At 49.1% G+C, this 17,693-nt stretch overlaps 1 protein-coding gene across 4 annotated transcripts; it reads right to left on the bottom strand.

Moving 5' to 3' along the window:
- Positions 1–286: 286 nt before the first annotated feature.
- E2f8 (E2F transcription factor 8) lies at positions 287–17,138 on the bottom strand. 4 transcript variants are annotated; one of them, XM_050122132.1, is made up of 13 exons: positions 16,346–17,138; positions 14,619–14,747; positions 13,121–13,396; positions 12,619–12,775; positions 10,142–10,456; positions 9,692–9,853; positions 8,117–8,254; positions 6,746–6,949; positions 6,347–6,434; positions 5,198–5,726; positions 1,858–1,990; positions 1,344–1,744; positions 287–959 (listed from the first exon to the last, which is right to left on the bottom strand). In XM_050122132.1, exons 2-13 carry the CDS (start codon positions 14,631–14,633, stop codon positions 777–779), a joined length of 2,601 nt encoding a protein of 866 aa, XP_049978089.1. In that variant the 5' UTR covers positions 14,634–14,747; positions 16,346–17,138; the 3' UTR covers positions 287–776. The 4 variants fall into 4 exon arrangements, with proteins under 4 accessions (XP_049978089.1, XP_049978090.1, XP_049978088.1 ...); XM_050122133.1 differs by lacking the exon at positions 16,346–17,138 and adding an exon at positions 15,780–16,261; XM_050122131.1 differs by lacking the exon at positions 16,346–17,138 and adding an exon at positions 15,033–15,711.
- Positions 17,139–17,693: the final 555 nt, after the last annotated feature.

Here is a 17,693-nt window from a genome sequence, read left to right as displayed (position 1 = left end):
GCAAGGCTCAGGACCATGGGGTGGGGGGTGGGGAGCTGGGAGAAGATGGAAACTTCCTATGAACTCCAAGTATCCGAGGAAGCCCTTCCCAAGAAACTGTCCCTGAGATCAGGCAAGTGCCCAACAGCAAGTGCCCTAAGAGGCCCAGTGAAAACATTAACTACATTTTAGAAGACTTTTAATTTTAACAACTTATGATTAAAAATACATTTTATAAATAATTTTTCCAGACTTGATTGAGGAGGGTTGTAAACTCTACAAAAAGACAGACTGAAAAAAAAAAAAAAAAAAAAAATAAAAAAAAAAAAAAAAAAAAAAAAAAAAAAAAACCTATCTCCTCCCTAGGTAAAAATACATTATACATCACACAGCATTTCCTTTGTGCAAAAAGTCTGAGCAGGTGCTGTGTTAGGTAAGCCGAACATTTACTGAAAGGGTAGTAAAGTGTAAATTGCATAATAATACAGGCACAGGTGAAAAAAAAAAGAGTCTTTCTGCCCTAGAAGTTAATGTACCTTAGGTCACCATTTTACTTTATAGTACAGAAGGCTGAATTTGGCCTTGTACAAATGTGTGTGCATATATATATAATATATATATATATATGTGCACATGCACACACATGCGTAAGCATGACAAATATTGCGGTGATATTGAGTAAAACCCCCAAAGTATTTACAGTATTTTCAAAGGTGGTATTCTCTCAATCTGTATGCACCTATCATCTCATTAAATAGCTCTTTAGGAAATTAAATTAAACCACCGTCTTCGGTCAATCAGTGGACATCCTCAGTTGAGACTTCCAGTTTACGCTGTGGGACAAAGAGGGTTCCAAAGGAGGTTTTGTTAGCACCATCAAAATCCATGTAGGGTGAGCTGGTAGGCTTGGTTGGTCCACCTGGGGTACGGAAGAAACTCTCAGCCACCAACTGGGAGCCTTTGGGTGTCACAGGAACAGACTGGTTGGAGAGAGCAAAGGAAAAACGGCGTTAGACCAACGGTGACTAACGCTACCCAGAAGACTCAAGACAGGGCTGGATGATTGATCTGTGGCATTCTGGGAGACTAATACATCCTGATATCCGCATGGAAAGCCCCTAGTTCCTTTGAATTATTGTCGCTAAGAGGAGACAAAACCTCATGGGTGCCTTGGGCATTCTTCTTGGGGCTGGAAGAACACTTCCCTCTCCAAAGAGGGGAACACAAGCCTCCTGATACAGATGATCCAATAATTAAATTAAATGGCAATACCAGCACTTGGGAGGCAGAAGCAGGAGGATCAAAATGTCAAGGCCATCTTCAATTTTTAAGCCTATCTTTAAATTAAATGCAAATACTCTTACCTGTTGTGGTCCTGCCCCAGCAACTGATTGTCCATTTAGTTGGCTCTGGCCCAGGACTGGCGAGTCATGGTTGGTGGCCCTCCCTTGCCGAAAGCTCAAGTTATCTGGTATGACACTAGCTGCTTCAACACGTGGGGACACAGGGACTGTGCCAGCTCCAGGCCCGGGGCTGGCAGACATCTGCACACTGGGGGAGATGAGGCCCAGGTGCTGCAGGGTGAAGTTGACAATGGCTGAGCTTGGGTTCTGGGCAGTGCCAGGGTGACTTGAGTTGAGAGCTGGGCTGTTCCCAACAGGTACAGCTGCCACCGATGTTGGGGAGACCATAAGTTTCAAAGGTGTCACATGGAAAGAGGGAAAATTCACAGCAGTGAGTTCAGATGATGCCACCGGGATAACACCTGGAAAAGCGGGGGAAGGGCTAAGTCTTAAGAACAGACATTTACTTGTTCAGGAAGATGATAAGGGGACTGCAGGCCAGCTCAGGTCTGAATGGCATCTGGCATATACTCACCTGCAATCGGGGAGCCGTAGATCCTGTGGTTTGGGGAAAGTGTACCTGAGTTTTCTGTGCTAGACAGCACGGATTCTGCCCCCAGGGACGGGCACTGGGCGAGAGGGATTAGGTACCCTGATGGGAACAGGGTCTACAAAATAAGGAGAAAGAATTGATTTCACACACGTACCAAAAGAAGAACAGGGTCAGGTACCGTCCCCTTCTGGAACCATCTCTTGTCTGTTTTTCTAGAGCACTTTAGGCCGTCAGTCTAGCCACCCAGATAGCCCGGGCTGGCCTTGAACCCTGGGTCCTCCTGCTTCAGTCTCCCTAGTGCTGGGATGACCCGTATGTACCACCATTTTCAACTCAGAAGATACCCCTTGAGGCTACTTAAGGGTAGGCTCAGCCAGTACATCATCTTTACACTGGCATCCCAACTCCTGCCATCAGATATCCCTGCCGGAGTGAAGTTTAACAGTGATAAATGCCACATATGACCCTGCTGGGTCACTCCTGGATTGATCTTTAATTCTGAAGACTTGGTATTCCCCTGAGAGTATTCCGAGGGACACTGTTTCTAGGAGATTTAAACAGGAAATACTTGACTCACAGCCCAAACAGGCTTTGGAAAAACTTAACACAAAATGTCTTTACTGAGGGACTCTGAAACTGATGGATGCCTGTTAGTAACCCAATGGGGAACACTGCGTGCAGCCTTTCCAGTCCATTAGGCAACTAAGTTTTTAGTGGGCCATTGAGGAGGACTAATGTACAAAAAAAAAGTCTCAAGCAATACTGACTTAGTGAAAGGAGTGGCTGAACTATAGTCCTACACCATGCCCAAACTTTTTATTTTTTTGAGAAGGCTTCATTGGAATGTGCCCCACCCTTTGTGCAGGGACCGTTGGACCTCAACAGGGACAGTTGAGTGGGTGCAACAGAGACGCTATGGCCTAGCGAATTTGCTAGCTGGCCCTCCGGGTTTTCTTACTCCTGATTTAGAACTAAGGAACTGCACTGGCAAGACAGCTTCCTTGTACTTTTATTCTGACAAAATCTAGCAGCCTGTTCACACGCAAAGCAAACCGGCAGGCAGAAAAGAGCGCCAACTGGTCCTATTAGAGACCCAGATGCCAAAAGGCACAAGCTCCCACTGCGGTTGGGGTGATGGTTGGGGTGATGTAGCCCCCACCCTATTAGGTCGCTGAGCTTTTCCAAACACAAAGAGTCTGTGGATACCGCCCCCCCCCCCCCCGCCCCAAGTCTGCTTTCCCCTCCTGGTGCTGACTGACTAGAGAATCTAAAGCAGCTCTTAGAAGCAGGGGCCTCCTTTCATCCTTCTTCAGACTTGTTTTTTCTCTGTTGTCAAAACAACAGCCCACACTTTGATCCCTAGCTCTTGATTGGTCTCCTGGAGAACCGGGGAACTCAGAATCCATAGAGCTGAGAGATTTAAACTGTTTCTCAGGGGCCTGGAACTCTTCACATTGGGAATTGGTGCCTTGAAAGCCGCAGGGATAGAGAGCCCTTAACCACTGGGTTTGGGCGTTGTACATGGGGCTGCTGATGTCGATCGTCATCCTCTGTGATGGGACAAGGGACTGTGATTGCTGGCTTGACTCACTCAAATCTTTAGTAAAGCCTGTATTACCCCTGAAATAACTATGCCTCAATCTCAACAAATTACATCCACGACAATTCTTTTAGCCGATAGTAATTCCACTTTTTGAAGTTAGCAAGATGAATGAATTTGATGTTTCTTCCCTTGAATGTCACCTCTTCTAGTCTTCTGAGCCCCTATCTTCTGATCATTTATCCTGTTGTGTTCTCAGCCCTTATGAGCTACTATCAGATACGTTTGCATCTATTTGAATACTGCCTTCTCGCCATCCCTACATGCCCGGGGTTCTCAGAACATATTTATTGAATGAACTTTGCACATGAATCATTTTCTTCGTACTGTTTGGTCCAAGCTAAAGGAGAATCAAAATGAACTCAACAGAGATGAGAGCTAGGGGACACGAGAAATCTAAAACCTCTAATCTGGGGTACCCAGGGAACACCAGGAAACCACTGAAAAAAAAATCATGCGTGCTGGCCCACAGACGTTGTGGCCCTCACAGAACACTGAGTCAAGCCAGGGTCTTGTGATCCCCTACCCCCGGTATGTACATCAATACTCCATGAGACAGTGGGTGACATGTATGGTTCCCACGAGGCCATCCTCAGGGAAGATTACACAGACTCAAGCTGCCTTAACAAGCCCAGTGTCAGATAACGCCATTCGGCCGATACGGGGCCCTAGAGGGGTCACAAAGCCCTTTATGCGTATCCTCGTGTAATACATTCGCTTAAGCCCACAAGAACTGTAAGGTGGCCATCGGGTGAGCACAGAGAAGCAACTGCCATCAAAGGTGGGTGCTGGCTTAGACCTGATCTAGGTCAGTCTTTTCTAACCTAGTGGATAGAGGACCGAGGGGAGAGGGGATGGAGACGGGGGGGGGGGGGGGGGGGGGGGGGAGGGGGGAGGGGGGGGGGGGGGGGGGGGGGGGGGGATGACGTCATGACAAAGAAAAGAGGTGGAGAACTAAAGTAAGAGCCAGGGAAAGGACAGACTAACTTTGGCTTCTGGGTTTAGGTGCATCTGCTAATGACACTGTGCTTCACGTGCGTGCGCCGCTGTCCTGCAAATCAAGTTAGACCTCTGGGCAAAAGATCCTCGAGTCTGATACCTGAAGTGTGGCTAGCTGTCCAATAAACATTCAGTTCATTCTTTCCCAATCTAATCTTACCTAAGAAAAGAAATCACCTCGAGGGCCAACACCTTTAGAAGCCAATGCGTATTCGCTGTACCCACACGTTGACAAGATCAGCTTGGCTTTTCCACTTACGCAAAAAAGACTGTGGTAAGTTTGAGGTAGGTAGTAAAAAGGGGGGGGGTCAGATTCTCTTCCAGGCAACAGATGCCAGGTACATGACATCAAGCAAACCTTGAGGAATGACTCAGAAGGCACGAGTTAAAGGAGGCCCTTGTATGCCTCCGGTGACAACTGCTTTTAAACTATTTATGACTCTCATGACAGGTGCATGTGTTCCAGTATGGGGTGGCCACCTGTGACGCTTTAAAAAGAGACCAAGTCAGCCCCTCCTCTGTAGGTTTAAAAATGGCCCTGCCGTCATCCCTACGTGAGGATTAGCTGTCTGGGCCTTCATTTGGATACGGGGACGTTAAGGGACAACTCTTTGTCTTCTAAGAGGCTGCTCTTTGCTTTGGCAAACGTTACAAGCCACCCGTTCTTGTGGAGCCAGCCATGGGATTGCTAAAACTAACAGGCACCATCGAGGCTGTACTCACCGTGGGGACATTCTCAAGTGCCTTCAGGTCCTCCTTAGGTTTCTTTATAGAGCCACTGTCCTCCGAGGAGCCTGCCCTCTTTGTGCCTCGCTCTCCAGTTGTCTCCTTGCTTCGATTCTTTGCACCCTGTCTTTCCGGTGCTGGCTGCAGGCTTCCGGGTCTGCAGGAGGCGCTGGACATGGTGGCTTCTGTGGTGGTCCTCTCAGTGGGGACATCTGTAGGGTCTTTGGATCCAGTAGCATTAGAGTGGGTGGGGCAGACTGTTGGGCTCAGGCCATGGGGTGGTGTCAGCATTTGGGCTTGGGCAGGTTGCAAGTAGATGGCATAGGATGGGCCCGAAGGGGCCTGAGGTAGGATCACAGGCACTGCAGATGACAATGGACTAGGGATCAGGGGGACTACCCCCAGGGGCTGGATGAGGGAGGGTGCGGGCAGCTCCAGCTCGGTGTTCACTGCAGGGTCCAGAGGGGCCAGTGGTTTGTAGTGCCCAGATCTTGCTAGCTTTACTTTCACTTTCTTCCTGGGTTCACTGGGAGAAAAAGAGATAGGGAACATCAGGGAACTGCATGGCTCCTAAGTGTTCTATCTGCATCTGTGTGCACACGCATACACGTGGAGGTCAGAGGCTGACGGGAGCTGTCTTCCTCAGTGATTTCCACCATTTCAGTGAGCCTGGAGTTTATTAGTTAGGTCAGCCGGCCAATGAGCTCTAGGGATCCTACCGTGGCCATAACGCCATATTTTGGTTTAACAATGGGTGCTGCTATCAAGTGAGCTGAGGTGGCCAGCCAATGAGCCTCCAGTGGCCATACCTTCACTTTGGGATTACAAATGGTTGCTGCCATACCTGGGCTTTTACATGAGTATAGGAATCTAGATGCAGGTCCTCACGTCTGAGCAGCAGGCACCCTTATCCACCAAACCATCCCCCAACCCCTGCACTCTACCACTTTTTGCCCAGGTCACAGCCATACTTTTATGAAAACAGAGGCAGTGTTTTTGTTTTCTTAAATGACTGAGGACAGGTATTTTAAAGGCTATCTCTCCAGTTTCCATAGGTGATGCCCACCCTTGAGCAGAGCAATCTGTTCTAACAACATACCAAGACAGCAGCCCATCATCCTGTTTCTAGTTGCGAGGCCAGCCTACCTTGACTGCTCTTCCAACTGCATCTTGCAGATAGCGGCGAGCTGAGCCATCTTGTTTGGGAGAGGTGGAGAATTTTGAGAAGTCTCAGCTGGCAAAAAGAAAGTAGAGGGAAGATGGTCCAAGCTAAAGATTAAGTATTCATATGGAAGAAAACGCAGGTGTCAGAGGAACAGAAAGCATCCATCTGCTACCTAGTTGCACAGCAATTAAACACTAAACCCCACAAACTGCCTTTAATCTTTATAAGTTATATAAATATATATAAGTTATATATATTATATATATATTTATATAATATATATTCATTTATAAGTTAGACTTATGAGGATTGAAATAGGCTAAAAGAAAAAAGATCAAAAGTAATTCTGTGAAGTGCCCCGACCTCCCAGGAAAACATACCTTTGCTGCTCTTGGCAGGGCTGCTGGGGGCAGAACTGATCTTTCTCCGATCACTTTCTATACTTTTTACCAATTTGATAAGGGACGGGTGTCGAGTAAAGCTGGGCTTCCCCCGGGTAGAAAAGAGGTTTTTGGCACAGTTCTCTTTTGCAGACTGCTCCGCCTCTAAGAAGGAGGTGGTAAGAGGCATGACTGGGCTGGAGCCTGTAAGGGAAAAGGCCAGTACATTAAAGTCCAGTTGATCCTGCTTCCTTCTAACAGAGTACATCAAAATGCAGCTCTAAAACCATGTCAGGGGCAGGGGCTGGAGAGATGGCTCAGTGGTTAAGAGTGCTGGCTATTCTTCCAGAGGACAGGGCAGCTCCTAACTGTTTGGAACTCTGTTTCCTGGGGAACTGACACCCCCACACAGACATACATGTAGACAAAACACCAATGCACAAAAGTAAAAATAAATAAAACCACGTCAGGGACAAAGGGTTTTTGTCTGTGTGCACCTGCTCTAAACACTGGAACCTCATCAGATCTTCTTCAGTGACGTCACAGATAGTATTTCGGTGCTGCATCTCTGACGCCACAGGGCACAGCTGGCCTTCCACATCTGAGGAGGACTTGCTCCAGAATCCCTCTTACGAGCCCAAAGCTGCAGAAGCTCAAGTGCCTTGCACCCAACGGCATATGCACGCACAGAAGCCAAACACATCCTCCTGTCTACGCTAAATCATCTCTTGGTTACTTGAAATACCTAATAGAATGCCCATGGCTGTCACATGTTACTGTTTAGGAGATAGTGACCAGAAAACATTTGTACATGTTTGGTGCAGACCAAAAAAATATTTCCAACTTATGGTTGAAACCCTTCAATATGAAAATCATGGATCTGGAGAGTGGACCGTATCTCACAACCAGAGGAATGCCAGTGTGCATTCTCTGTTGGTTTTCCTCTTTTGGTGATGTATAAAATCTTGCTTATTTCTCCTCAGGGGAGTGTTAGAGTGGGTGGAAGGCGGAGACCCTCCTGCCTGCTCCAGTTGGGCAGGCCCTCTCAAGAAATGCATTCCACGGTGGATTTGAGAGCACGGTCACAGAAGACACTGGCTAAGGACACTCTAATAAATATCGTGGGCCGGGGGATGCAGCTGTCACCACAGCCCCAGGGCCTCCATTCCAAATTCTTGCACCCAAGGACCTCTCCCCGAGAGTGTCCAACGTCAGAGCATCCAACTTTCTTTATGAGCAAACTCCTTTTCCAATCATCTACAGATGGTCTTCCCATGGGTGGGGCTGCACGCAGGATAGAGGGGAAAGAATCCATCTAGGTTAAAAACAGAAACAAGCAATGAAAGGAAAACAACAAAATCCCATACGCACCACTAGTATTTGGGCTGATTTCTGGGCCTGTCCATTTAAAAGCTGGCTTCCGACCTCTTTCCTCCGTGACGTGGACTTTCTTGATGAGATCCAGGCTACTCAGAACATTAGCAATGTCATACAACCTCCTAATTTTTGCTGGGGGGGGGGGGGGACGGCATGAATAGCATTAAATAGAATAATGAAAGATGACAAGGATTTTGCCTCCTAAGAAAGTCAGATGCGTTCAAGAGCTATCCTGCCAGCATCAGGCAGGGACTCCTTCCTGACTCCTTTCAAGTTATTCTAACAACACTGCTTGGATTAAAACAAAACAAATGAGTTTTATGTGTTTCAGGAGTCACTGCTGGTCCTGAATTTGGAAAGGACAGTTGGAAGTGACTCAGTGAGATGACCCTGCTTTATAAAAAGTCACGTTCCTGGTGTCAAGCCATGTGGCTAAACATAGACAAGCATTACGGGTTAATTTAGGTGGTAAGTGCTAGTTAGTAAAAAGTCTAAACTAATAGGCCAAATAGTTTATTATTGATACAGGCCTCTGTGTGTTTCTTTGGGACTGGAGAGCTGTAAGACCCGGTGGGACAGAAACTTCAGTCTACAGTACAGAGTTACAAACTGACTCTCCCTCTTTACAGCCCTGCTAGAAGTTTCTGTGGTCCCCAAGGATTCAGCAAGTGACACATTCCACTGTTACTAGAATAGTTTCCAAGGGTATGACTGACCAATAAGCAGTGTTGAGCTGAAGTGCACCTGGTGACTCAGAAAAGCATCGACCAAGTGGCAGTATCGGGATGTGTCTTTCTCAAATTGTACTTTCCCCAAGAACTGTCAGAATTACTGCCTTACTCTCTCCTTGATCCTGTCTTGTGGATGCACTGTCAACCCAGGAATATCTGGACTGAACTTCCGCAGACTGGTACAGCTTTACAGAACATGTCATCTTGAGGCCAGGGAACACACAAATCTACAAATGCTGGCCTCTCAGGGCAGCTATGTTTTATATATAGCTGGTTGCCCAGCAGCTCACATCTGGGTTATCCTCCAGGGGAGGCGAGAGTGTGGAAGGTCGCTCTTGCCTGCTTGGCTCTTTCCTCCACACCTTTTCCTACAATGTCTGGCATAGCCATGGGAACAGAGCTGGTTAGGAACCAGCTAAATCCACAGCAGCCATCTGGCTAAAACGGTTTCAAAGCAGCAGGCCATCTGTGTTGCAGGGCCATCGGGGGGACAATTTAGTGGGAATTATTTATGCCATCAATGATCAGTATCAGTGGAGAGATGAGATCTAGGAGCTGGACCTACCTTACAACTGATTGTTCATTTAAGCCCTGGGAGTATTTACCATGTAAAACGGGGAGAGAGCTACCGTATCAGATGACACCATAGTGTCGGACCGGTAAGAAGGTTATACGTCTTGTTGAATTCTGCCAGTTAGCGGCAGCGGCATCCACCACTGTGGGGGAGGGTGAACATAGACATGTACCCAGAGATCTGCTCAGTGCCTGGTCAAGGGGAAGACGACGCTTTGTTGTTCATGAATGGATGCCAAATCTCCTGGGTAGTTGTGACACTTACTCTTAAACTTGCTTTTATCCAGATCTTCCACATGGTCCTCCCCAATTAAAATCTTGGCAGCGATTTCCAGGCTCACTATCTGCGGCGTGGACACCAAGAACAGCATCACAAACTTCTGGCTCATCACTCGTAAGGACTTGTCTTTGCGGCTGTTCACGGAAGCTGCAGAGAAGGACGGGGATTAGGGAATTAACAAGAAGAAGGGAAAGCAGCAAGCCTTAAAAATAGCACCTTTGGACCAGCCAGCCCACAGCCGTGGCGTGCGCCCAAAACCTCAGCGCTAGGCAAGTGGAGACAAGAGGACAATCAGGGACGTGAGGCTAGGGTGGGCCAGAGACCTCGACTCCCCAGCCCTAACCCCACCCAACCCCCAAACAAGGGACAGCAGCTGCAGAGCAGCAGGCTCCGTGGCAGTTTTCACAAGCACCGTGCCACGACATCACTTCTCACCTGCCCGGAACTCCACTCCGGGGAGTTCGACAAAACACATGTCTGAATGCCCATTCTGGCCAGTGTTTGACTTGATCACGTGGTCCTCTATGGCACAGCTCTTAATGAAGTCAAACTCTTGTTCGTATTCTTTCCTCTTGATCATCATGATCTGCTCAGCGTACTTGTTTTCCTCCCCGACGCTCTTCAGAGTCCCGAGGGTTTTGGTGAGATTGTGCCGGCCGTGCCAGGTGTACCGGTTTTTGGCAAGGCGGCTCACCATGTGCAAGCTCTCTAGTACATTCACAATGTCATAAATCCGTCGCCGTTCAACATCTGCAAAGAACGTGTGGCGGTGTGTTAGCAGGATCGGGCTTTCACTGTGTGTTCGAAGTGGAATAAGGCTTTTCCTATCTGTCAGCAGGTGCATCTGAACCACACAGTAATATAATACACATAACAAACACTACGGAGGCCAGAAAGACATGGCTCCCTCACAGGGGAAATGAGCGTGTTTAAATTAGTCACCATCTTCCCAGGGGTGCAAATTGCATCATTCAGGACAATTGTGTTCTAATGTGTGTGGTGGCCATTGTCACCAGTACCTTACTGGTGAGGATATAGCTCAGACCTTGCTGCAGTGATAGAGAGGAAGTGGCATGGCCAAGCCTCTAAATAGTCTAACTGTTGCAATTCGGAGCCCATTCCTTTATTCCCATCCTTGTACCCACACCTGTCTGCCATAATCATATCACAGGCACGCAGTGCTTAGACCTGGGGCTGGAGAGATGGCCCAGTGGTTAAGAGCACTTATGTTCTACCAGAGGATCAGAGTTCAGTTCCCAGCACCCATACTGGGTGACTCACAACCACCTGCAACTCCAGCTACAAGGATTTCAGCGTTCTTTTCTGTCTGGTCTCCAAGATCACACACACACACACACACACACACACACACACACACACTCACACACACACACTTTCACACTCCTTTTTAAAGTGCTGAGGTTTCAGTAAAAATATAAAATCCATGATGTCGTTTCTCAAAAACCTACATTAAAAAGCAGAAAGGTCTATCTCTTGGGGTCTAATTTGGTCCATGTTCTGCCTACCATCAGTGATGGTAAGACTACCAACTCTGTGGCTCTTAAATCCACAAGGGGATTCAGTGTTCTGCATGGTGGGATTCTCCTTGTTTCAGAAATTTTACCTTCACTGTTGATTTCAACTTCAGTACTGGACAGAATAACATATCCTTTCTGGATAGAGCACCCCCTAGTGGCCACTGCCAGGTGAGAAGGAGCATAAAGAGCTCTACCCTGAGCTGATCCTTCACCCAGGAGCCCTTCTCCCCATTGTCCTCCCAGACCTCTGCTTCTCTTTCAAGCCCTGGACGTCGGCCTGATCTGAGCCCTTAGTTTATGGCCAGAAAGCACCGCTCCCACACACCTGGTCCTTTCACTTTTTCTAGATATCCCCCTCCTTTTCTGTAGCATGAATTGTCTGTCACACACAGTGAGTTCCTGCCATGTCCTTTGCTCTGTAGCCGCTGCTCCACTGAAGACAGGTTCCAGTGAAAAGGGAATTTTGCCCTTTTTGTTCATGGAGCTATAGAAGCTCCTCTGATGAGTCAAAGAGTAGGCACGTGCGCACGCACGCGAGCCAGAGGGAGTGCATGTGAAGAGCAGATGGACCCAAACAGCATAGTCTTAAACCATGAATTAATGTTCCTGCTTAGAAAGGCCATCTTTTTTTTTTTTTAATGGGGTGATAGCGATGTATTAAAACACTATCCTGAACACACTTCTTCAAGTTTTAGATTAAGATGCTTTGGGCTGGGGAAATGGCTCCATTGGGAAAGCGCTAGCCTGAGTCAGACCCCAGCACCCAGGGGAAAAGCCAACCTCATTTAATTGGTGAGCCCCAGATCCCAGTGAGACTCATTCCCAGAAGGAAAGGTGGCTGACTCTGGAGGAATGACACCCAAAGCCGACCTCTGACCCTTTGCACACGAGAACACACATGTATACCCATACTCTGTCTCTCTCTTAAACACTTACACACACACACACACACACACACACACACACACACACACGTACGTACGCACGCGCGTGCGCACATAGATATTTAATGACTTCAAAGATATCCTGTATCTTCCAGACTCCTTTTTGACTCTAGAATCAGGTCTACACCAATCTCAAATGGCTGAGAGGCGGAGTCTCAGAAACCATCCCTCTGTGCAGCTATGGATACGCTGGCTCCTCAAGGCCCAAGGCCAAGGTGAGGGTCAGAGTCACAACTATTTGTAAAGCAAGTTATGAAACTCTACTTCCTTCCTGTGCAGCTCTGGAGACGACCTGAACCCGGAGACCCCTCTCCATCACCTTTTGTGAGACTTCTAATTTCCACATGGCCTCATTTAAATCTGTGGTGCCGTGAGTTAAGTCCCCGCACTTGCTGTCATTCCTAGCCATGCCGACGCCTGGCATACTCACTGAGCTCCTCGGCCACCTCGTCCAGGCAGATGTCATTATTCACAGCAGGGTTGGGGTACCTAGGGTACCGCGCTAGGAATTTGTGGCACAGCAACCCCAAGCTTTTCTCTTTTCGACTTGGCTGGGATTTCTCAAACTCATCTCCAGATAAGTGTTCCTACAGAGGAAAAGACAAACAATGTCTCATCCTGAAATAAAGTTTGACAGACTTATTGGGGACATCTGGGCTAGATGACTAACACTTCTTACCCCCCATCCCCCACACAGTTTGGATCACTGCAGGGTTGGGAGTGGAATTAGAATGGTCTTAAAAGGAAGCCTGGGATGAAGGCCACTCATAAGGTCCAGGATTCCCAGTGTTGTGCTACAAGGGTACAAACTCTTTCCATGCCTCAGCAGGTCAACAGCAGCCTTCCACGGGCTCCTGATTGCTTGACTCTCTGTATTCAGCTCCCCTCCCTCAACAAGCCCCCAGCTGACATGATATTCCTCGCAAACCTACATGCAAGCAGTCTCTAGCTTCCGGTAATCCACGGTTGTCAGACAGGCCCCTCTTCTGATCTCGGCTTCGGATCTCTGGGCTCACCGCACTGATAAGCATTTTCAGGTTGGCTGTGGGTGTCCATGGCTCTCCTTGGCAAACTTCCTTGGGCTTGGTCGGCGTGGTTAAAGGACCCAAGTCAGGCTGGATCTCAGCCAATACTACGTTGGCCTTCGAGGACTCTTGCAAGGGGCTTGTCATCAGTCCCCTTTTATGTGGCTCAGAAAAGAGGTTTTCCTGGTTTAGAAGGAAGTCACAGCTGAGTTCATCGCAAAAGAGAACCTACCGGAGAGTTTTCTATCTTTAAAATGGACTCACCCCGTGACCCAAGAATCAAATCAATAAATAACTTTAATTACAGGCTCTGTCTTTAAATTTTATTTTCAGATAGGAGAGCTGTAAAGACAGCTTGGAGCTCATACCCTTTCTTACTAGAACCGATCTCTCTAAGTGACCTGAATTCCTAGAGGCAGCCTCTACTCATGTCAAGCAAAGGCCTTCAGGACCAAAGCCATTCTCCACCTTGCTGTGTGCAGTGGGGGCTCACTAACACCCTGCTGACCAGGAAGAGAACCAAGCAGCCAAGCTGAGGGTGCCCTTATGGTTAGACTTATCAGGTAGGGCTTCATGCCTACCAGCGAGACTTTTGACCAGAAAAAAAAAAAAATCTGCTTTCAACATCAACTTTTGAGGCACAGATACAGAAAATAGCCAAGAGAAGTAGCCATTTAAGGCCTCAGAGCCAGTCCCTGCTTGGGAGACACAGTGGTAAGCTAGCACTTCATAAGGCTAGTGGGGACTGGGATTTTCACTTTGGGGAGGGCACCATTCTTAAAAAAGAAATTACTTGGGAGACAACAGCTCAGAGACCAGACACCCACTGTTCCCTCGGTAAGTTTAGGAACATGGGATAACAATCCTGTATTACATGACTATTATCAAGCACCTTCCAGTGTGTATTTCTGCTGAAGTTGGCATTGCTACTTAGCAGAAGAGGACACCAAGCTGAGAGGTCTCATAGGGCTAGCACCTGAATTTGCTCAGCCCAGTTCTCCCTCAGGAGGTGCTGACCCAAGGGTGGCAGGTTCAGTGAAAACTGCCAGGAACAGGATTTAACTAACATCTAAAATCGATGGGGAAATTTATATAAGTTCACTTGAAAAAAAAAAGCAAAACAAAACAATCCACACAATCCCATTGTCAAAGTCTTTTGTAATTTTTACAAAATACTTGCCATAAGTATTAAAAAAAAAAACAACACACCTCCCCTTGTGTATGTGAAACTTACACTAAACTATTGAAACAGAGAGATTACTATTGCTCTTCAAAAATAGAATTTCCTTCTGAATTTCTGTAACAACAGTCAACCAAAAAGGGACATCAATGGCCCTATTAAAGGAAAAACTTTAGCTGTTACTCAGGAAAATACAGCAACGGTGTAGACTTAACTTAAATATACCTTTTGGTTCTCCATTTTGTCAATTTCCCATACATTTAGTGTGTCTTAAAAAACGAAAAATCTTAAACGCCTTCCCAAATTCGAGTGGTTCAAGAAGTCCAATCGATCCTATAAAAGTTTTTTAGTATCCTTAAAAGAAAAAAAAAAAAAAAAGAACAGAGAGAAATAAGATCTGCTGAAAATGGATTCACGGACACAGGAGGACCCCTGAAACAAAGAAACGAAAAATGACAAATCGGGGTTATATTTGCCCCCCACCCCCTCGAGGAAACACCGCTGCTCTAGGCAGATCGCGCCAACAGACAGCAGTAAATTCCTCCATCAAACCCATCTCCTGTCACGAGACTCCAAGTTAACACAATCTGCAGTGACAGTCCTCTCTCACGTTCAAAGACAGCTGTAGCAAGCACCCACCTGTGTACTGATCCGGGCTGCGGATGGAGCGTACGAGCCCGGGTACCGACTGGGCACACACCGAGCTTGCATCTGGGGAGATGCTGAAGTTTTTCGCCTGACACACACGTGCACAGGCTCAGAAGGAAGGACTTGGGGAAATGGCCTGAGAGCAACCCTCCAATTCAGCCTTTGCGCTCTAAACGCACGATGAGGCATTTACAGAGCGCTTCAGGATTTGGACCCCTTCTTTTAGACTTGTTTCAATATAAGCAGTAATGCGCGGCTGTGGAGGGGTCTCCCTTGGTGCCTAGGCCACTGCGTTGCACAGTAGGTTGCGCTCCCAGCCAGGTACAGTACCCTGCAGTCGCCTGCTTCCCGCCGGGCGCACGCACTGGCTCCTCCTCCCCGAAACTACACCGCCCCCGGGGGCCGCCAGACAGCATCTCCCGGTTTCCAGGGCGACGGCTCCCAGCCAATCAGAACGTCCGCTTCAGGCCTACGATTGGCTAGAGGTCCCCGGGGCGGGGCCGGACCTTCCGCCTTCGATTTAAAAATTTGGCGCGGAAAGCAGGACCGTGGCTGGCACCGCCCCCGAGTGCGCGGGGCTAGAGCGCGAACGAGCCCCTCCCCCGCCCTCTGCGCGGGAGCTCGGCTCCTCCCCACGGGCCCCGGCTGGGCGGGAGGCGGGAGGCGGGAAACGGCCGCCTTCACCCTACCCCGCTTGTGATCCCGCAGCCCCGCCGCGACAGTCAGCTCCCCGCTCACCTGTCAATCCTCCTCCGGGGCTGGCGGCTCCGGGCGGCCCGGGCTCCTGGCTGCGTGTTTCCACCGGTCCCGGGAGCCCGCGCGTCTCAGGGAGACTCGCTCAGCCCCGCCGCGCAGAGGTGGGTGCCCGGGGGCGGCACCGGGGCCGAGGCTGGGGGGTGCGGCGGGCGGGCCGTGGGAGCGTGGCCGTCCCGGAGTAGTCCAGCCCCCGATTTGAAATTAACCCGCTCCCGGCGCGAGCCGCTCCCGCGGGCGCGGAGCCTCCCCTCCCCCCACGCCCGCTCTCCCGGCCCGGGACCCCGCGCGCCAATCGGCGCCTCTGGACCGCTGCCGCGGCGAATCAGGCTGTAGGCACCTCCCTCCGACCCCGCCTCCAGCCAGACTTGGGGAAAAGTCCTCAAAAACTTTTCCTTTTTTTTTTTCTTTTTGCAAACACCCTTTATCCGAGATCGAAGTTGGGGGATGAAATTCGGCTCGTCCAGGGCTAGCTAGCAAGGGCACGCGGGCTCCCTGCCATCCTCAGCTTGGGGCCATATCAACCGGTGCACAGCCCGGAGTCTGCTCACCTGCTCTTCGGTCCCCAGCGGGGCCCTTTCCCATGCCACCCTTTGCATGACCGTGCTCAGCTTCTGCCCTACGGCTTCCAGAACGTGTGAGAAAGAAGGAGCTTCGGTGTCCGAAGTTGACGGGCGCGGGGCGTTGGCGGATCTCTGAACACGCAGGTGTGGGAGTAGGCGGAGTAACGCGGGAAACGCGCCAAGCTTGTCCCCAGCGTCCCGCGTCTTCCTTTCCCTTCCTTCGCTCTTCTCTCGCTTTTCCCGCTTTTCCTTTACGAGCCCCGGGCTTCGGCCTGGTGTATCGTACAGGTTTAGGGAACTTCAAAGTTAGGAGACCCTCTCGTCCTTAATCCTCATTTTGCAGAAGTGGAAACCGAAGCCCGGCGACCCAGCGCTGCCTTTCCGAGCCCGAATCTTTTTGCGCCCGACTTAGCCTTACAACGTTTCCCCTTTTCTGATCACTCCTGGGGTCTCCGGAACCGCAAGTTGCCTAATCCGCTTCCATCTAAGACTGTGTTTTGGGCTCTTCTCACTTTTTATTTTGTGTCTTCAGGCTCCAGAGGAGCTCGGGACCATTCTGCCTAAATTCCATCACTGAGCTTAGCCATCAGTGAAAACCACCCATTGCTGATTCCAAGCAAAATACTGTGTTTTTCTTTAGTGGTTAGGGTGGGGATGTAGTAACACCGCTGCGGGATCCAGGTGCGCAGGAAATACACCCTGGGCCAAGGTCTAGGTGGCGAGCCCGGACCTCTGTTCAATTCTAGTAACTGTCAGAAGTGCGGGCGCCAGGGATCACCCAAGTAACTCCAAGACCAGGATTGGACCTGAAAGCTCAGATGCTGTGCAGAACGGGCTGGCTTGGCTGTCTGTAGCCATGGATGTGGATGTAAAATAAAGCCCTGTTTAGGAGGCAGGGCCGGAGGCTCACAGGACAAATAAATCTTACTGAGCCCAGCTACACCTTTTTAGATCAAAGATGAAGTTTAAACACATCACCAAGAAGAAGTGTGTGGGCTTCTACCGAGGCCACTGCCTGCCAGGTTCCCTCTCAAACCTCTCACCGTCAGTGTTTAGAGCCCCAGAAGGGTTAAGTGATGTCCAATTTATATTTAGAGCCAGAAGCAAAACTCAGGTCTCCCTGTTGTCACTTCATATACCCCAGTGCATTATCTCGGAAAAATCTCAGGACAGAGAAGTCAGTGACTTGGAGGCCGGGTCCCAGCCATTTCAAGCCCTCCCTCAGCACAGGAGGAAAAGGCAAGATAATGCAATTTTTGTTTAATGATGGCTGCCGTGTCAGTTAAACCAAACTCATGAAACAGGATGAGGAAAGTCTTGAAGTCGTGACGACCCC

This window comes from Alexandromys fortis, unplaced genomic scaffold (assembly GCF_014885135.2).
Source record: "Alexandromys fortis isolate MF-2015 unplaced genomic scaffold, M_Fortis_MF-2015_v1.1 scaffold_170, whole genome shotgun sequence".
Classification (NCBI taxonomy): domain Eukaryota; kingdom Metazoa; phylum Chordata; class Mammalia; order Rodentia; family Cricetidae; genus Alexandromys; species Alexandromys fortis.
This window is presented reverse-complemented; position numbering and strand designations above follow the sequence as displayed.